The sequence below is a fragment of the Pseudonaja textilis genome, chromosome 2, assembly GCF_049901715.1.
Source record: "Pseudonaja textilis isolate UNSWEBS1 chromosome 2, rPseTex1.2, whole genome shotgun sequence".
Classification (NCBI taxonomy): domain Eukaryota; kingdom Metazoa; phylum Chordata; class Lepidosauria; order Squamata; family Elapidae; genus Pseudonaja; species Pseudonaja textilis.
Genome location: NC_141991.1, coordinates 6,304,165 through 6,324,669, shown reverse-complemented (window position 1 = coordinate 6,324,669; position 20,505 = coordinate 6,304,165). Strand labels below are relative to the sequence as shown.

Genomic DNA, 20,505 nt, shown 5'->3' with positions numbered 1-20,505 from the left:
GAGCAAGAATTTTCTTAATCAACCGCCCCTTCAAAACCACACTCTAATCCAGATAGAAAAGACGCACTTTAAGACTTTGAAGCGTGATGTATGGTTTGTTTGGGAAAATATTCTTTCAGCATCAGTGAATTCTTACTGGAGAGAAACTTTTTTCAGGCCTTAGAATGTGGCAGAGATTTTTATCTGATCATCAAATCTTCAGGTACGCGTGAAAAATCCACACAGGAGGAAAACCTTACAGGTGTGTAACATGAGAATATTTTTCCTTGCCCATTGGAACCTCTTGCCTCCTGGAGATTGTCCATTAAAATTGCCTCCTTTCAATTTTCTTTGCCAAATTAAATTTTGTTATAATTTTTAAAAAGTTTTAATGCTGAGATGTGAAAATCTGATATGAGTGTGAATATCAAATATCTAATGTGAAATTGTCTGGCAGTGTATAAAGACTCCCACCTTGGGCAGGGAAGGTAGGACTGGAAGACCACAGCTCTTGTTATTCTGTTGTAGATCCCTTCTAGCCCAATGATTCTATGGATTTAAAAAGAAAAAGTGACATGGATGAAAAGTAAAGGTGCTGACAAAACAGGGGGAAAGCTAAGACTTCTGCTAAAACCTTGCACGCCACCAAAAGTCTCTCTTTAGTTGGGCAGGATAAAAAATCCGGGAAGTAAATAGAAACAGGATAGATAGCCCAGAGCACAACAGAAGCCCGGAGGTAAGAAGGACTTAGCTGATAACTTTGTGCTAATTTTAAAAGGCCTTTTGGAAGTGATCGAAATATTTATGGAAACACTGAGTTTTAGTGCATTAGCTGGTTTTAAAACCGATAGCTAAAAGAGGATTTTTAAATGGGAAGGGTGTGGCTTTTTTATGGTTCACCCTTGACAATAGAAATAATAGGCAATGCCCAAAAAGTTTCAGCACAGGAAGCATTTTATGGAAAAGAAAGAGGAGACAGCAATAAATGGATAGTGTGATATCCTGTTGTCTTTCACTTTTTGTTTGAACTGCTTTTCCCCATCAATTTGTCAATGCAGCTAGTGGACTCAAGCAATAGTTCATTTAGTGACCGTTTGAAGTTACACTGGCACTGAAAGAAGTGACTGATGACCATGTCTCAGCATCCCCAAGGTCACGTGATCCAAATTCAGCTGCTTGACCACTGACTCACATTTGTGACGACTGCAGTGTTCCAGGGCCACCTGATCCCCTTCTGCGCCTTTTTGACAGGCAAAGGGGGGAACCAGATTCACTTAACAGCCATGTGACTAGCTCAACAACCGCAGTGATTAACTTAACAACTGTGGCAAGAAAGGTCGTAAAATGGGGAAAACTCACTTAACAGGTCTTTCACTTAACAGAGATTTTGAACTCAATGGTGGTCGTAAGTAGAGGACTACCTAGAGATGATAAATTGAGACCCCTTAGAAGAGGAAGGTGGAGAATACAAGGGGAAGTCAAAAGAACGTGGAGATGTTTTGTGGAAAAGTCACACCTAATTTCAATATCAGAGACTGGAGTCAGACCTTATCCATGTCCAGAAGGTGAGAAAAGATTTGTGGAGTCAGCTGAACTTCGGAGACCCCAGAAGGGGCACACAGGAAAGAGGCCCTATGAATGTGGGGTGTTTGGGAAAAGTTTTGCCCGAAAACAAAACTCTACAAATCATCCAAAAGTCCTTAGAGGAATGAAGCCATAGAGTGTGATAGCTTTGCTCCAAAGGGAGAAATATCTCATGGGAAAAGCTCCAGTTATGCCCTGATGGTGGAAGAGTTTTTCATAGTGGATCAACCCCTGGAAGTCATATCAAAGACTGTAATTTTCGAAAAACATAAAGTACAAGAAAACCAAGGAGGAAGAACTGGGGAAATAGGGTAGGAGGAGGGAGGGAAAATTGGAGAATGCAGACAAAAAGGGGAAAAAGCTATAGAGAAAAAGGTAGTCCTAAGTATCAATAACTCTTTGAATTAGAATAAACCATAACAAACAGTATGTTTATCATTATAAACATGCACCAAGATGAATTCTTTGTGTGTCCAATCACACTTGGCCAATAGAGAAATCTATCACCATAAAAATAAAAAAAACCAAGATTTAAATTTCATTTCTTTCAATTACAAGCAGATCCAAGAGTGGTTTCCAAGTAAAAGGAAATCTAGACAAACTTCTTTAACCAAAGCGGTCAACTTCCCCATCCATTCTTCCCTTCTGGGTATATGTTAAGTCCGGCGGGGGGGATTCACCCGGTGTAATAACCGGTTCGCTTTGCGTGTGCAGCGTTTGTAAATCACCTTCTCCTGCAAGTCCTGTGGGGTAACCCAGGTGACACACAGCAATCAGCTGTGCCACGCAAAGCAGCTGAGGTGGAAAAAGCAGGAAATAAAGGACCGCCTAGAGCCCGGGCAGGCGGGTGGGACAAACAGACGAAGAGAAGATTGTCTGAGCGATCCAGTTTGGTCTACGCTGATCTTCGGAGCTACCAGTTCAGTAGAACCGGACTGAAGCGGCAACATCCCACCTCTGTGGAAGTCCTTCAACCTGTGTGTGAAGAGAGCCCTGCTGCTGTTGTCAGATAGAAAAACCAAACGCCACTGTTTCTTCACTGTCAGATCTAGTAGAAAAATTGCTGGCTCAACTGTAAATTCAGGTAAAGGACCTGGTAGAAATTGCCTTCTCTTCATTGCAACTAAACGACAGGGTGGGTACATCTTTCTCCCCCCAGCCCAGCTCTTCCCCTCCCCGAAGTCCTGGTGGTCTCGCATTCAGAGGAGAAGAGCTGACTTGAAGCTTGGGTGGTCATGTTTTTAAATGATACAATAAAAGGTAACAAAGACTTAAAAAAAAAACCATATTTGAAGTGCCTTACGGAAGGGATACAAAATGCCTTTGTGAGTCTCAACAGGCTGTCAGAGAAACTGAAACTATGTGCAAATGATGGGCATGTCATTTACTTGCTTATCCATCATAATCTCAGTGGTGTTCATCAAAATTAATGTTCAGACTGCCACTCTTTCTATCCTTGCCTTGTCCAACTTTCTCTTCCGTAAAAGGTCACAGCGAATAGCAGGCCTCCCATCATTCTGACCTTAATTAAGATTCTGTCCCTCCAGCCTATTATCAATAAAGTTAAGGATTCTAGAAGTCCACGGGGTTTTCTTTCCTGATTCAGTCTCTCTTGAAGACCTCAGATGCATCTTGACCACGATATCATTTTTTTTTTCTTTACAAAACAGGGAAGGCAAAGTCACATTAAAATTAGGTCCTACCCCTGGGGTTTCTTTGCAATCCTCCAAGCGTTTTCCAACTATTTATTCGCAAACTCCTTTAAACACTCCACACTGGGCTGAAGTTCATCTTTGGGGTTTTGTACGTTTTGCATGAGGATACCAAAAAGATGTTGAGCCTAGGAAGGATGCAGAGAAGAGCAACAAAGATGATTAGAGGGCCGGAGGCTACCACATCGAGAGGAAAGGTTGCAGGAACTGGGTATGTTAAGTCGAAGGAAGAGAAGGACTGGGAGTGACAGGATGGCAGCCTCCCCATATTTGAGGAGCTGTCACAAAGAAGAGGGGGACGAAGTATTGGTCACAACGTCTTGCCTCCAAAAGCTGTGAGTGCTCCATCCCTGGAGGGTCTGAAGGAGAGACTAGACAGCCACTTCTCTGCAACGGGAGGGTCTCTTGGTTGGGCTAGAAGTTCTCCAAGCTCCCTTCCGACTCTCTGATTCTCTACATCTGCTCACTTCTGGCTTGGAAACCCACCAGATTCCCCCAGTCAGCAAACCACGATGAAAGCAAAGGTTATTATGGGATGGTGCTTCCTGATGCCCTGAAGTGCCCAATGGGGGGAAATTGTCGCCTCTTCCCTCTCCCCCCCCGCGCCCCCCGACTTTAGGGGAAGCAGGGAACGAGGATCCCCGGTCGCCTCTTCCCAATCCGGGAGGGAGGGAAAGGATCCCGGCCTCTCTGGACTCGGTCCGGTCGGGAAAGAAGGGCCTGTCGACCGGCTCCCTCCGAGGGAGAAACCGGCGTTTGCAAGACCCCGAAACTGCAACCACTCCCAAGCGAGGAGAGGAAGGAGAGGCTAGAGCGTCTCTCCCCCCGCCCCTCCTAGGGAGAAAACGAAGCCGGAAAAGGCGGGGAGAAGCCTCCGTGGGGCCCCTCTAGGAAGGTCCTCTCGTTCTCCCTATCAACCCCGTATGGGGGTTTTGTTCCCTTTTCCACATTTTCGGCATTTTCGGGCGTCTGTGGGGATTCTTCCCGTCCGGCAAGGCTGCTCCTCGGCCCCGCTCCGGGCAGGCGGGGCTCCTGCTCTCCCTCGGGCCGCCAGGAGGAAGGTAGCCCCGAGTCCCCCCTCGGTGCCAGGAGGGTCCCGGGTGGATGCGGGGCTGGACGGGGAGCCTCGCCCCACGGAGGGCAAAGGGGGCTTTTCCCTGAAAGGTTTTTTTGCGGGGGGATAATTGTGTGAATGGGGAAAAAAAACCCGCCTTCTCTGTTCAATTGGGGGTGGAGGGTTTTGTTGGGGGGGGGGGAGAGTGAGGTTCAAATTACTTGAATTGAGTTGAATGTTCTCTCAACGAAGAAAAGATCCACTTTCTTTCAGCTTCATCTCTAAATGGAGAAGAATTGGTATTCTTTGCTTTTCTTTTAGTATTTTAATTTTTCCCTTTGTTTCTGCAAAGCTGGGAGGAACTGGAAAAAAAAATTATTTGCCTCGTTTTGCCCTGAAGGAGAGGATGTGATGTGGCAGCCCCTCATTGGTGGGTTTTATCTACCAGAATAGGGCTGGAGGGAACCTTGGAGGTCTTCTAGTCCAGCCCCCTCCTCAAGCTGGAGACCCTATACCATTTCGGACAGGTGGCTGTCCGTTCTTTTCTCAAAAGCTTCCAGTGTTGGAGCACCCACAACCTCTGCAGACCGGTTGCTACACTGGTTGATTGTCCTCATTGTGAGAAAGTTTCTCCTTAATTCCTGGTTGATCTGTTTCCATCCATTATTTCTTGTCCTGCCTCCTGGTGCTCTGGAGAATAGACTGACTGACTGTCCTCTCTGCAGACTTTAGTTTCCCCTACAAATTGAATCACTGATGCTGGCCTTTTTTCCCTAGAAAATTCTAGGATATTTTCTTCCTGTTGCAGAAATGCTGGATTTGGCCTCTTTTTAAGAATCTATTGAAGACTGCTCTTTTGTGGGCGTCCGCATATTCCCTTCCCGAGGGAGAACATGACAGCGATTGTTCAGTTCCAGAGGAGATTCATTGGAGTGGAGTAGGAGAGATAGAAGGGGCTTTGCTCACCGTTGTTGTTTTCCTCTAAAAGTGACAGACTTCCATCGGTCTTCCTCTTTAGGTTCATATATTGGGTCACTTTTTAAAATGGAAGCCGTTTCTTCCCTATTGTGTTCAAACTGCATTGCTGGCCATGATCAATGTATTTGCATCCTCCTTAAAATATTAAGCAAAAAAGGGAAGCCACTCTAGGAGGGAGACATATTCAATCTTTAGTTTGTCCTCTGTACACAATTAGATCTACCTGGCACATCCAAATCCTCAGGGTGGTGGGAGGCTTTGTAGTTTGTCTGACTTCGTGTAGCATTACTGCCCTCCCCTCCCACGGAAAAGGAAAAGACGGGGATCTTCCCCAGTTCAGGCAGGCAAATGGGGGCCAACAAGGACTCTGTCAGCCGTTCTTCTCATCATGATAAGATAAGGGAAGGAGAGGACAGCCACACAGGGAGGATCCCACCATTGCTTTGATTCTGGGGGGAGGGAATAGAGGCTTTGAGGGGCCCACCAGGGTTCATAAAGAGGGTCTTCCAGCTATTGTTTGGGCTATTGAGAGAGCCGAAGAAAATAAATCTTCCTCTCTCCTTCACTTCTTTTTTCTTCATCCGGCAGGTGCCACCAGGAGATCCTCTGGACAAAGTTCGGCTTGCAGGATCCAATCTGGCTCAGTCACCGGGACCGGAGGTTTCGTCTCCTGAGCTTTTGGACTCGTGCTGGAGTCCATCCTCCTGCCCATCCTCCAACTTTTGGGCCAAAGTTCTGCTTGTTAGACTTTACTCAGATAGAAAACCCTGGAAGTGAGCAGCCCCGGGAAACAATGCAGAGGGTGGAAGCCTTTGGCCAAAGGTCCCTTCAGAGGAATCAGGAGAGACTCTCTAAGTGCTCCGAGTGCGGGAAATCCTTTGCTCACCGGTCCCTCCTTTTGATCCACCGGAAGCTGCACACGGGGAGTGGATCCCACCTGTGTTCTCTTTGTGGGAGTTCCTTTCCTGGAGTCTGGAGCTTTGCCAAACATCTCCGGAGCCACCCTGGAGTGAAGCCTTACAAATGCGGAGAGTGCAGGGAGCGTTTTGCTAAAGGCTCGGACCTTGGAGCTCATCAGAGAATCCACCAGGGAAGAAAGAGATCTCAGGAATCCTGGAGGCGCTGGGGAAGATTTCCTGGGAGACGGCGCCTTTCTAGGCCTCCCAACAGCCCGACTGAAGAGAAGCCCTGCAAGTGTGAGCAATGTGGGCTCTGCTTTCCTCGAGCCTCACAGCTGCTTAAACATCAGCAAATCCACACCAGAGAGAAACCTTATCAATGTCTGGAGTGTGGGAAATCTTTCCGTAATAAACAATTGTTTAGAAAACATGAGAAAATTCACACAGGAAAGAATCCTTATAAATGCTTAGTGTGTGGAAAATGTTTCACTCGAAGCTCATCTCTTTGCCAACATAATAAAATACACACAAAGGAGGAAAGCAAAACGTGCCCAGAATGTGGGAAAACTTTTTCCACAAAATCATGCTTGCTGCGACATCGGAGACTTCACACCGGAGAAAGACCCCATCAGTGCCCAGAATGTGGGAAGTGTTTTGGCCAAAAGTCAACCCTAATTCGACATCAGAGACTTCACACTGGGGACAGACCTTATCCATGCCCAGAATGTGAGAAAAGATTTGTGGATACTTCTGAACTTCGGAGACACCAAAGAAGGCACAAGGGAGAAAAACGTAAGTCTCACAGTGGGGAGAGACCCTATCAGTGCCCAGAATGTGGGAAAAGATTTGTCAATTCTTCTGAACTTCGGAGACACCAAAGGACACACACGACAGAAAAGCTGTATAAATGTAAGGATTGTGATAAATGTTTTTCTTATAACGAAGCTCTTTTTCAACATCAGAGTATCCATACCGGGGTGAAGCCCTATATGTGCATCGAGTGTGGAAGATTTTTCCGTACAGTACAAATCCTCAGAAATCATGAGAATGTTCACAGAGGGGAAAAAAAGTTCAAATGTTTAGACTGTGGGAAAGCATTTACTTGTCAATCAACCCTTAGAAGTCACTGCCAAGCCCATACGGGTGTGAAACCCCACAAATGCTCAGTATGTGACAAATCTTTTACCTGGAAAGGTGCACTTGTGAGGCATCAGAGAACACACTTAGAAAAGCAATATAAATGTCCGGAGTGTGAGAAAACATTTCGTTGCAAATATTCTCTTAGCAAACATGTGAGGCTTCACAAAGAAGAGCCTGCGCAGAAAAATAAAAAGTGTCCTGAATGTGGGAAGTGTTTTGATCGAAAGTTAAGCCTAATTCAACATCAGAGAATTCACACTGGAGAAAAACCCCATCAGTGCTCAGAATGTGGGAAATGTTTTGGCTACAGGGAAAGTCTATATCGACATCAGAAACTTCACACTGGAGAGAGACGCTATCAATGCCCAGAATGTCAGAAAACATTTGTGTTGTCTGCTGAACTTCGGAAGCATCAGAAGGGGCACAGAGAAGAGAGGTCCTGTAAATGTGGGGAGTGTGGGATAAGTTTTCGGACAGTAACACTGCTTCGGGTTCATATGCAGGAGTCACACCTAATTCAACATGGGAAACTTCACCCCAGAGAAAGACCCCATCAGTGCCCAGAATGTGAGAAAAGATTTGTCAATTCTTCTGAACTTCGGAGACACCAAAGGACACACACGGCAGAAAAGCTGTATAAATGTAAGGATTGTGATAAATGTTTCTCTTATAAGGGAACTCTTGTTCGACATCAGAGTATCCATACCGGGGTGAAGCCCTATATGTGCATCGAGTGTGGAAGATTTTTCCGTACAGTACAAATCCTCAGAAATCATGAGAATGTTCACAGAGGGGGAAAAAAGTTCAAATGTTTAGACTGTGGGAAAGCATTGACTTGTCAATCAACCCTTAGACGTCACTGCCAAGCCCATATGGGTGAGAAACACCACAAGTGCTCAGTGTGTGACAAATCTTTTACCTGGAAAGGTGCACTTTTGAACCATCAGAGAATCCACTTAGAAAAGCAATATAAATGTCCGGAGTGTGAGAAAACTTTTCGTTGGAAATATTATCTTAGCAAACATGAGAGGCTTCACAATGGAGGGCATGTGCAGAAAAATGAAAAGTGTCCTGAATGTGGGAAGTGTTTTTTTGAAAAGTCACACCTAATGCGACATCAGAGAATTCACACTGGAGAAAAACCCCATCAGTGCTCAGAATGTGGGAAATGTTTTTTTGAAAAGTCACAGCTAATGCAACATCAGAAACTTCACACCGGAGAAAGACCCCATCAGTGCTCAGAATGTGGGAAATGTTTTGGCTACAAGGGAAGTCTAGTTCGACATCAGAAAATTCACACTGGAGAGAGACCCCATCAGTGCCCAGAATGTGGGAGATGTTTTACCTATAAGTCACACCTAAATCAACATCAGAAACTTCACACTGGAGACAGACCTTATCCATGCTCAGAATGTGGGAAACGATTTGTGGAGTCTGCTGAACTTCGGAGGCATCAGAAGAGGCACACGGAAGAGAGGCCCTATAAATGTGGGGAGTGTGGGAAAGGTTTTCTCACAGCAACACTGCTTCGGGTTCATCAGAGAATCCACTTGGGGGAGAAGCCATACCTGTGTGTGGAGTGTGGGAAATGTTTTTCCCAACAACAACAGCTTAGAAGGCATCAAAAGGTCCATGTGAGAATGAAGCCATAGAGATGCACATAGTGCGGTAAAGGTTCACTCAAAAGCGAGGCACCAGAAAACTCACATTGATCAAGTCCTAACAGGCCCTGATGAGTAGAGGGTTTTTATAGTTGTTCCACTCTTAGAAGTTATATAAAAGTTCATAAAGGGGACGGGGGAATTAGAAACTCTCAGATCGTGGAAGAGCATTTTCTTATCAACCATCGCTTAAAAATCACACTCCAATCCAAATAGCGAAGATGCAGTTTAAATCTTTGAAGTGTGATGTATGGTTTGTCTGGAAAAATACTCTTTCAGCATCAATGAATAAGGTGTATAACAAGAGAATACTGTTCCTTGCCCATTGGAACCTCTTGCCTCCTGGAGATTGTCCATTAATTTATTGCCTCCTGGAGATTTTCTTTGCCAACTTAAATTTTGTTGTAATTTTTAAAAAATTTAATTCTAAGATGTGAAAATCAGACGCGAGTGTGAAAATCTAATATCTAATGTGAGATTGTTTGGAAGTGTATGAAGACTCCTGCCTTGGGCAGGGAAGATAAGACTAGAAGACTATAGTTCTGTTATTCTCTTGTCGGTTCCTTTTCACCCTATGATTTTAAGAATTTAAAAAGAAAAAGAGATGGATGAAAAGCAAAAGTCCTGACAAAAGGGGGGAAACTAAGGTTTCTGCTAAAACCTTGCAAGCCACCAAAAGTCTCTCTTTAGTTGGGCAGGATTAACAAATCTGGAAAATAAATAGAAACATAGGATGTGTATCCTAGAGCAGGGGTCCCCAACCACCGGGCTGCGGACCGGTTCCGGTCCATGGAACATTTCCTACCGGGCCGCTGGTTTGCTGGGCGCCGCCATCTTGCTTGACGAGAAAGTGCTTCCGGGTGAGCTTTTCCAGTTGGAAAGTGGCATTTAGGTCCTGAAGGAATCCTCGCGCCTTAGTTTCATTGAAGGGGTGGGGGCTTCGAACGAAACTAAGGCAAGGCAAGCTGACCGACCATCCCCAAGCGAAGCCCATCGACAAAGGTACAAAGGAGGAGTTGAAGGCGGGGAGAAGCGGGGGGGCGGCTGGCTGGCCGGTCGCTCGGCTCGCCTTGCCTTGTCATGCATGCTGATGCCGTTACCGGGGCGCGGATCATTTTGTGATGCCGGTACAGGGCCATGGCACAAAAAGGGTTGGGGGCCACTGTCCTAGAGCACAGCAGAAGCCCCGAGGTAAGAAGGACTTTGCTGATAATTTTGTGGTGATTTTAAAAGGCCTTTTGGAAGAGATCAAAATATTTATGGAAACACTGAGTTTTAGTGCATTAGCTGGTTTTAAAACCGATAGCTAAGAGGATTTTTAAATGGGAAGGGTGTGGCTTTTTTATGGTTCACCTTCGACAATAGAAAAAGTAGGCAATGCCCCAAAACCCAAAGTTTCAGCACAGGAAGCATTTTAAGGAAAAGAAAGAGGAGACCGCAATAAATGGATAAAGTGTCTTTCATTTTTTCTCTCATTTCTTTGAACCGCTTTTCCCCATCAATTTGTCAATATAGCTAGTCGACTCAACAGTTCATTTAGTGACTGTTTGAAGTTAAATGGCACTGAAAAAAGTAACTGATGACCATTTCTCAGCATCAGGTAATCCAAATTCAGCTGCTTGACCACTGACTCACTGTTGCGGTGTTCCAGGGTCATCTGACCCCCTTTTGCAACCTTTTGACAAGCAAACTCAAGGGGGAAGCCAGATTCATTTAACAACCATGTGACCAGCTAAACAACTGCAGTGATTCACTTAACAACTGTGGCAAGCCAGGTCGTAAAATGGGGAAAACTCACGTAACAGGTGTTTCACTTAACAATGGAAATTTTGGGTTCAGTGGTGGTCGTAAGTCGAGGACGACCTATAGATAAGTTGAGAGTTCTTAGAAGAGGAAGATGGAGAATAGAAGGGGAAGTCAAATGAATGTGGAGATGTTTTGTTGAAAAGTCACACCTAATGTGACATCGGAGACTTCAGAGAGGAGTCAGACTCTATGAATGGCCAGAATGTGAGAAAAGATTTGTGGAGTCTGCTGAACTTTGGAGACACCAGAAGGGGCAAACCGTGATGAAAGCAAGGCTTATGGAATGTTCTTTCCTGGGGTTCTGAGGTGCACAATATGGGACAATTGTGCCCTCTCTTTTTGCACAATTGGTCATCCCATGCAACCTCTGATCCATGAGTGTCACGTGGCTCCATCTACTTGTGAGGCCGCACTTTCGCTCAATGCACCTGGGAAGAGGAGCCCAAGTGGGAACAGAGCTGGGGTGTGTGTGTAGAAGGCAAGGCAGGGAATTCAACCCTTCCTTTGCGCCTAGTCTGGAATGGTGTAGGATCACTTGCTTGGGCAGGGGGTTGGGATAGAAGACCTTAAAGCTCCCTTCCAACTCTCTTAATCTGTACATTTGCTCGTTTTCTACAACTGGCAAATAGCCTCCCATGCAACCTCTGATCCGTGGGTCATGTGGGTCCATCTACTTGCATTTTGGGTGCCACACTTTCCCACAACGCACCTGGGAAGAGGAGCCCTGAATGGAGACGGCGCTCCTTAGGAAGGAACGAAAAGGCAAGGAAGACTAGATGACCTCCAAGGTGCCTTCCAACTGTTACTCTATGTCTACGCCTTGTCCCCCTTTGCACCTAGTGGGAGAAGGAGGGAGGTTTCCTTCCTTCCTTCCTTCCTTCCTTCCTTCCTTCCTTCCTTCCTTCCACGGGGCTGCCTCTGCCGCAGGGAGACCGGCCGGCGAGCAATGAAGAGATGAGGCGCCCGGTCCCGCATCCAAGTCCCCTCCAAACTTCGCGGGAAGCAAGAAGCGGGGATCCCCGATCGCCTCTTCCCAATTCTGGGAGGCAGGGAAAGGATCCCGACCTCTCTGGACTCCGCCCGGCCGGGAAAGAGGCGCCCCTCGCCCTCCGAAGGAAAAGCGGCGCTTCCCGGACCCCAAAAGCAGCAGCGGATCACGGAGGAAGAAAGGAAGGAGGAAGCGGAGAAACGGGGGTCGGAAGGGGTGGGGAGAAGCCTTCGAGGGTCCGCTCTAGGAAGCTCCTCTCGTTCCTCCGTGACACCCTGTCTGGGAGCTGAAGTTCAGGGGGGGCTTTTTGTTGCCCCCTTTTCCCAATTGCAGCATTTTGGGGCGGCTGTGCGGATTCTCGCTGTCGGGCAAGGCTGCTCCGGGCAGGCGGGGCTCCTGCTCTCCCTCGGGCCGCCAGGAGGAAGGTAGCCCCGAGTCCCCCCTGGGTGCCAGGAGGGTCCCGGGTGGATGCCGGGCTGGACGGGGAGCCTCGCCCCACGGAGGGCAAAGGGGGCTTTTCCTTGGAGGGTTTAAGGGGGATTTGGAGTAATAGAAAGAAATACGGGTCTTGTCTCCTTAATTAGGTGGAGAAAAAGGGCCAAATTGCTTGAACTGAGCTCATGTTCTGCCAACGCAGAAAATATCTTTCTGTTTGATCTAAGTAGAACAAGGAATGAAGATTTTTTTATATATATTTTCTAATATTGTAACTGCTTTTGTTTGGCCAAGTTGGGTAGAAGCTCTAAAACGCTCTCCCCCCCCCGCCCCCCCATTCCTTTTGCTTTGAAGAGGCTGTGATATGGGAGCCCCTCCTTGGTGGGTTTTCTAAATCAGAATAGAGCTGCTAAGGACCTTGGGGGTCTTCTAGTAGTCCAACTCAGGCAGGAGATCCTCTACCATTTCAGACGGGTTTGTCCATTCTTTTTTTTTTTTTTTTGAAAAAACTCCAGATTTGGAGCACCCACAAGTTCTGCAGACCCGTTGCTGCACCTATTAATTGTTCCCGTTAGGAAGTTCCTCCTTAATTCCAAGTCCTTTCTCTCCTTGATTTTTTTTCCATTCATTATTTCTTGTCCTGCCTTCTGGAGGTTCGGGAAAATAGATCGACTTCCTCTTCTTTGGGGCAGCGCCTCAAATACTGGAATACTGCTATTCTGTCACCCCTAATCCTTCTTTTGTCTGGACCAGGGGTGTCAAACTCCATTTCATTGAGGGTTTTGTTTGACCTCGGAGGGCCAGGGGTTGGGGTGGAGGGTGGCCATAGTCACAGGACTCGTGGGGGGGTGGAGGGCACCTGTGGTGGCCAAGTGCTAAGGCAGGACTTCCCCGAGACCCTCCCTCACTCTCCTTACACAGTTAATTCTCGGGTTACTAATAGAATAGAGCCTGCCAGTTACATTCGTAATCCGAGGATTCATTTGATTGAATCATGTTAAATGAACATGATCACTCCCTGCTTTTCCCAATGCATTTGTTAATCGAATGCGCAGGTCATTAAATGCAAATGAGGTAGCTCAGGCTGGGGAAGAGCATGGGGGGGCCTAGTGCTGGAGCAGGCCACCCAAGGCCTCCCCCAATCCACTGAGGTACCTCATTGCCAGTCAGCGGGAAACAGGAGGCTGCTGGTTCCCGGCCAGACTCGGCCCAAACTAAAATTGCAGGTCCTCATGGCAGAGAAGCCAGTCTTTTATTCAGATGGGGAAAGCTGTTTTCGTTACATCTCACGTTCTTACAGCTTCCCTGGCTTCCGAATAAAAGACTTGGGCTTCTCTGCCACATGGGTCAGTGTCTTCCGGTGCTCTTCAAAAAGTAAGTACAGTAAAATCATGGGAAATGGGGTGGGGAGGAGTAAGTGGAATTCTGGATGCTAGGAAAGCAGGCACAGTCTGTGGAGAGGACCAAACAGTCTTGGAGGACCGGATCCAGGCCATGGAGGCTCCATGTTGGCCTGTAACAGGCTGGCGGAGCCCTCTGGAGACACCCCGGCCACGCCCCTATTTGGCTGGCAGAGTGCTGCAGGAGGAAGACCAGGCTTAAAACGAGGTGCATGTTTCCTAGCGGAAGCACCGCAGACCATTTGCTATTTCCAGGCCAGCTCTGTGGGCGAGATTTAAGCACCCTGTGGGCCTTGACTTTGACGCCCCTGCTCTAGACTAACCGTGCTTGTCAAAGAACTAAATAAGATTGGTTTGGCGTGATCTGTTTTTAACAAACTTGTGCTGGCTTTTAGTTATAACTTTGTTTCTAGATGTTTGCAGATCTGTGTTTTTATGATCTATTCCAGTATCTTCCCAGGCACTGATGTTAGGCTGATTGGTTTGTAGTTTCCCAGATCTCTTTTTTTATCCTTTCTTCTAAAATGGGAACCACTTCTGCTCTTTTCAGATTCATTGTTGAGTCATTGGTCTCCACGTGCAGAAGAATGGGATAGGACTTCATGGGTTTGATTATTTCTCTGACATCTTTTATTTTTTGCTTCAGGGAGATAACATACCTGCCTAGATTGACTATCTGCTCTGCAGACTATAGTTTTTGTTCCCCTAATTGAGTTGCCGTCACGTGACGTTTCACGGTGTTTTTCCCTTTCGCGAAGCTGGGGGTGATGTAACCTGTGTGTCATGTATCCAGCTTGCAAGTCCCCAGTTTAACAGCCCTGATATATACGGTCAAGTTTTTAAATACAAGCTGTTTGTTCCCTATTGTGTTCAGCGTGCGTGTATTGAATTTCTTCTTTAGATTTTAAGAAGCTCTTTCTTTACAAATTACTAGCAAGTGATAGAGCAAGCCTACTAGGAGAGAAATGGAGGGAAAAGAAAGGAAGAATGAACAGAGTTGTAAATGACAGAAGGAGAACAAGGGAGCTGAGGGGGGACAGGAAGAGGAGGAGATTCAGGATGGTCAGTGGCCTTGACCAGGGCAGCCTCGGAGATCTCAATGGAACTGAAAAGGATTGAGTATGACAGTGAAGAAACAAACCATGTCAATACTATAATATTGCCAACCCATAAAGGCTGTGAGGTAAAATTCGATTTTGCTCCAAGGACACTTCTCCAAAGTGGGGCCCAGGCATTTTACAACCTCAGCCCAGACATTATACAACCCTCAGCTAAACTATTATTATTTTAACCATGGTTTCTGGTGCTTCTCCCATTAATAAAGTGACTCCAGCATTTGGCTGGATGCAACAATTGAAGCCAAAAGAAAATGTTTGAAGAGAGATTCCAAAATCTGACCTGGTCAGCTAGGACGATCTTGTGGAAATGTTGGGAAAATATGCCATCAGCCTCCCTTTCAGGAAATGGGGGCGGTGTCTCACTTGACCCCCAACATGAGCCATTGATGACCCCGATGGATGTTTTTACATCCTTCCTCAGCTAGAAAGCAACAATAGGAAGCCATTCTTGGAATAGCCCATATTATAGTCTCTGGTGGCCCAAAGAACTGTGTTCATGAATACCAACATTGGTTGTACTCTGTACACAGTTAGATCTACCTGAAACATATAAATCCTATGGGAAGGGAGTCTTTGTAGAATGTCTCACGTCACGTACAATCACCTTGCCCATTACTGGGCAAAAAGGAAAAGGCAGGGATCGTCCCCAGTTCAGGCAGTCAGGGACTCTCTGCCATCCCACTCTTTCTGCTAAGAAGAGGGAAGGGGAGGTCAGCTCCAAACGGGGGCATCCCAGCATGGCTTTGATTCTGCAGGGAGGGAATAGAGACTTTGGAGGTGGGGCGTCCTCCAGGGTTCATATAGCTGGCTCTTCTTGCTATTGTTTGGGCTCCTTGGCTATTCACTTCTTTTTTCTTCATCCTGCAGGTGTCACCAGGAAAACCTTTGGACAAAGTACTGATTGCAGGATCCAATCTGGCTCAGTCACCGGGACCGGAGGTTTAGTCTTCCAAGCATATGGACTCGTGCTGGAGCCCATCCTCCTACTCATCCTCCAACTTTTGGGCCAAAGTTCTGCTTGTTAGACTTTACTCAGATAGAAAACCCTAGAAGTGAGCAGCCCCGGGAAACAATGCAGAGGGTGGAAGCCTTTGGCCAAAGGTCCCTTCAGAGGAATCAGGAGAGACTCTCTAAGTGCTCCGAGTGGGGAAATCCTTTGCTCACCGGTCCCTCCTTTTGATCCACCGGAAGCTGCACACGGGGAGTGGATCCCACCTGTGTTCTCTTTGTGGGAGCTCCTTTCCTGGAGTCTGGAGCTTTGCCAAACATCTCCGGAGCCACCCTGGAGTGAAGCCTTACAAATGCGGAGAGTGCGGGGAGCGTTTTGCTAAAGGCTCGGACCTTGGAGCTCATCAGAGAATCCACCAGGGAAGAAAGAGATCTCAGGAATCCTGGAGGCGCTGGGGAAGATTTCCTGGGAGACGGCGCCTTTCTAGGCCTCCCAACAGCCCGACTGAAGAGAAGCCCTGCAAGTGTGAGCAATGTGGGCTCTGCTTTCCTCGAGCCTCACAGCTGCTTAAACATCAGCAAATCCACACCAGAGAGAAACCTTATCAATGTCTGGAGTGTGGGAAATCTTTCCGTAATAAACAATTGTTTAGAGAACATGAGAAAATTCACAAAGGAAAGAATCCTTATATATGCTTAGAGTGTGGAAAACGTTTCACTCGAAGCTCATCTCTTTGCAAACATAATAAAATGCACACAGAAGAAAGCAAAACGTGCCCAGAATGTGGGAAAACTTTTTCCACAAAATCATGCTTGCTGCGACATCAAAAAGTTCATACTGGAGAAAGACCCCATCAGTGCCCAGAATGTGGGAAATGTTTTTTGGAAAAGTCACACCTAATGCGACATCACAAACTTCACACCAGAGAAAGGCCCCATCAGTGCTCAGAATGTGGGAAATGTTTTTTGGAAAAGTCACACCTAATGCGACATCACAAACTTCACACCAGAGAAAGACCCCATCAGTGCTCAGAATGTGGGAAATGTTTTTTGGAAAAGTCACACCTAATGCGACATCACAAACTTCACACCGGAGAAAGACCCCATCAGTGCCCAGAATGTGAGAAAAGATTTGTCGATTCTTCTGAACTTCGGAGACACCAAAGGACACACACGGCAGAAAATCTGTATATATGTAAGGATTGTGATAAATGTTTTTCTTATAAGGGAGCTCTTTTTCGACATCAGAGTATCCATACCGGGGTGAAGCCCTATATGTGCGTCGAGTGTGGAAGATTTTTCCGTACAGTACAAATCCTGAGAAAGCATGAGAATGTTCACAGAAGGGAAAAAAAGTTCAAATGTTTAGACTGTGGGAAAGCATTTACTTGTCAATCAACCCTTAGAAGTCACTGCCAAGCCCATATGGGTGAGAAACACCACAAATGCTCAGTATGTGAGAAATCTTTTACCTGGAAAGGTGCACTTGTGAGGCATCAGAGAATCCACTTAGAGATGCAATATAAATGTCCAGAGTGTGAGAAAACTTTTCGTTGCAAATATTCTCTTAGCAAACATGAGAGGCTTCACAATGGAGGGCATGTGCAGAAAAATGAAAAGTGTCCTGAATGTGGGAAATGTTTTTTTGAAAAGTCACACCTAATGCGACATCAGAGAATTCACACTGGAAAAAACCCCCATCAGTGCTCAGAATGTGGGAAATGTTTTTTTCAAAAGTCACACCTAATGCGACATCAGAGAATTCACACTGGAAAAAAACCCCATCAGTGCTCAGAATGTGGGAAATGTTTTGGCTACAAGGAAAGTCTAGTTCGACATCAGAAACTTCACTCTGGAGACAGACCTTATCCATGCTCAGAATGTGGGAAATGTTTTGGCTACAAGGAAAGTCTATTTCGACATCAGAAACTTCACTCTGGAGACAGACCTTATCCATGCTCAGAATGTGGGAAACGATTTGTGTTGTCTGCTGAACTTCGGAGGCATCAGAAGAGGCACACGGAAGAGAGGTCCTGTAAATGTGGGGAGTGTGGGATAAGTTTTCGGACAGTAACACTGCTTCGGGTTCATATGCTGGAGTCACACCTAATTGAATATGAAAAACTTCACCCCAGAGAAAGACCCCATCAGTGCTCAGAATGTGGGAAATGTTTTGTCGATTCTTCTCAACTTCGGAGACACCAAAGGACACACACGGTAGAAAAGCTGTATAAATGTAAGGATTGTGATAAATGTTTTTCTTTTAAGGAAGCTCTTTTTCAACATCAGAGTATCCATACCAGGATGAAGCCCTATATGTGCATCGAGTGTGGAAGATTTTTCCGTACAGTAGAAATCCTGAGAAAGCATGAGAATGTTCACAGAGGGGAAAAAAAGTTCAAATGTTTAGACTGTGGGAAAGCATTTACTTGTCAATCAACCCTTAGAAGTCACTGCCAAGCCCATATGGGTGAGAAACACCACAAATGCTCAGTGTGTGACAAATCTTTTACCCGGAAAGGTGCACTTTTGAAGCATCAGACAATCCACTTAGAAAAGCAATATAAATGTCCGGAGTGTGAGAAAACTTTTCGTTGGAAATATTCTCTTAGCAAACATGAGAGGCTTCACAATGGAGGGCATGTGCAGAAAAATGAAAAGTGTCCTGAATGTGGGAAATGTTTTTTTGAAAAGTCACACCTAATGCGACATCAGAGAATTCACACTGGAAAAAAACCCCATCAGTGCTCAGAATGTGGGAAATGTTTTTTTGAAAAGTCACACCTAATGCGACATCAGAGAATTCACACTGGAAAAAAACCCCATCAGTGCTCAGAATGTGGGAAATGTTTTGGCTACAAGGAAAGTCTAGTTCGACATCAGAAACTTCACACCGGGGAAAGAACCCATCAGTGCCCAGAATGTGGGAGATGTTTTACCTGTAAGTCAAGCCTTAATCGACATCAGAAACTTCACACTGGAGACAGACCTTATCCATGCTCAGAATGTGGGAAACGATTTGTGGAGTCTGCTGAACTTCGGAGGCATCAGAAGAGGCACACGGAAGAGAGGTCCTGTAAATAAGGGGAGTGTGGGAAAGGTTTTCTCACGGCAACACTGCTTCGGGTTCATCAGAGAATCCACACGGGGGAGAAGCCATACCTGTGTGTGGAGTGTGGGAAATGTTTTTCCCAACAACAACACCTTAGAAGGCATCAAAAGGTCCATGTGAGAATGAAGCCATAGAGATGCACATAGTGCGGTAAAGGTTCACTCAAAAGCGAGGCACCAGAAAACTCACATTGATCAAGTCCTAACAGGCCCTGATGAGTAGAGGGTTTTTATAGTTGTTCCACTCTTAGAAGTTATATAAAAGTTCATAAAGTGGACGGGGGAATTAGAAACTCTCAGATCGTGGAAGAGCATTTTCTTATCAACCATCGCTTAAAATCACACTCCAATCCAAATAGCGAAGTTGTACTTTAAATCTTTGAAGTGTGATGTATGGCTTGTCTGGAAAAATACTCTTTCAGCCTCAATGAATAAGGTGTACAACAAGAGAATATTTTTCCTTGCCCATTGAAACCTCTTGCCTCTTGGAGATTGTCCATTAATTTATTGCCTCCTTTAAATGTTTTTTGCCAAGTTAAATTTTGTTTTAAATTTTTAAAAATTTTAATTCTAAGATGTGAAAATCAGACGCGAGTGTGAAAATCTAATATCTAATGTGAGATTGTTTGGAAGTGTATGAAGACTCCTGCCTTGGGCAGGGAAGGTAAGACTAGAAGACTATAGTTCTGTTATTCTCTTGTCGGTTCCTTTTCACCCTATGATTTTAAGAATTTAAAAAGAAAAAGAGAGATGGATGAAAAGCAAAAGTCCTGACAAAAGGGGGGAAACTAAGGTTTCTGCTAAAACCTTGCAAGCCACCAAAAGTCTCTCTTTAGTTGGGCAGGATTAACAAATCTGGAAAATAAATAGAAACATAGGATGTGTATCCTAGAGCAGGGGTCCCCAACCACCGGGCCGCGGACTGGTACCAGTCCATGGAACATTTCCTACCGGGCCGCCGGTTTGCTGGGCGCCGCCATCTTGCTTGACGAGAAAGTGCTTCCGGGTGAGCTTTTCCGGTTGGAAAGTGGCATTTAGGTCCTGAAGGAATCCTCGCACCTTAGTTTCATCGAAGGGGTGGGGGCTTCGAACGAAACTAAGGTGCGAGGATTCTTTCAGCACCCAAGGCAAGGCGAGCCGAGTGACCGTCCCGAAGCGAAGCCCATCGACAAAGGTACAAAGGAGGAGTTGAAGGGGGCAGGGAGAAGTGGGGGGGTGGCTGGCTGGCCGGTCGCCCGGCTCGCCTTTCCTTGTCATGCGTGCTGATGCCGTTACCGGGGCGCGGATCATTTTGTGATGCCGGTACAGGGCCATGGCACAAAAAGGGTTGGGGGCCACTGTCCTAGAGCACAGCAGAAGCCCCGAGGTAAGAAGGACTTTGCTGATAATTTTGTGGTGATTTTAAAAGGCCTTTTGGAAGAGATCAAAATATTTATGGAAACACTGAGTTTTAGTGCATTAGCTGGTTTTAAAACCGATAGCTAAGAGGATTTTTAAATGGGAAGGGTGTGGCTTTTTTATGGTTCACCCTTGACAATAGAAAAAATAGGCAATGCCCCACAACCCAAAGTTTCAGCACAGGAAGCATTTTATGGAAAAGAAAGAGGAGACCGCAATAAATGGATAGGGTGATATCCTGTTGTCTTTCACTTTTTGTTTGAACTGCTTTTCCCCATCAATTTGTCAATGCAG

General features: G+C 46.0%; 2 protein-coding genes and 1 long non-coding RNA gene across 3 annotated transcripts; 2 read left to right on the top strand and 1 right to left on the bottom strand.

The window, feature by feature from the left end:
• Positions 1-1,975: 1,975 nt before the first annotated feature.
• On the bottom strand, positions 1,976-4,101 carry LOC148126620 (uncharacterized). Its single transcript, XR_015742498.1, has 2 exons — positions 3,600-4,101; positions 1,976-3,403 (listed from the first exon to the last, which is right to left on the bottom strand). It is a non-coding gene; the product is annotated as an uncharacterized LOC148126620 (long non-coding RNA).
• A 90-nt stretch (positions 4,102-4,191) lies between these two features.
• Positions 4,192-10,465, top strand: LOC113455090 (uncharacterized). The gene is made up of 2 exons (XM_087927792.1): positions 4,192-4,336; positions 5,896-10,465. Exon 2 carries the CDS (start codon positions 6,101-6,103, stop codon positions 8,996-8,998), a length of 2,898 nt encoding a protein of 965 aa, XP_087783918.1. The 5' UTR covers positions 4,192-4,336; positions 5,896-6,100; the 3' UTR covers positions 8,999-10,465.
• A 1,248-nt stretch (positions 10,466-11,713) lies between these two features.
• Positions 11,714-20,447, top strand: LOC148126619 (uncharacterized). The gene is made up of 2 exons (XM_087927912.1): positions 11,714-12,226; positions 15,622-20,447. Exon 2 carries the CDS (start codon positions 16,453-16,455, stop codon positions 18,784-18,786), a length of 2,334 nt encoding a protein of 777 aa, XP_087784038.1. The 5' UTR covers positions 11,714-12,226; positions 15,622-16,452; the 3' UTR covers positions 18,787-20,447.
• The last annotated feature ends 58 nt before the right edge of the window (positions 20,448-20,505 follow it).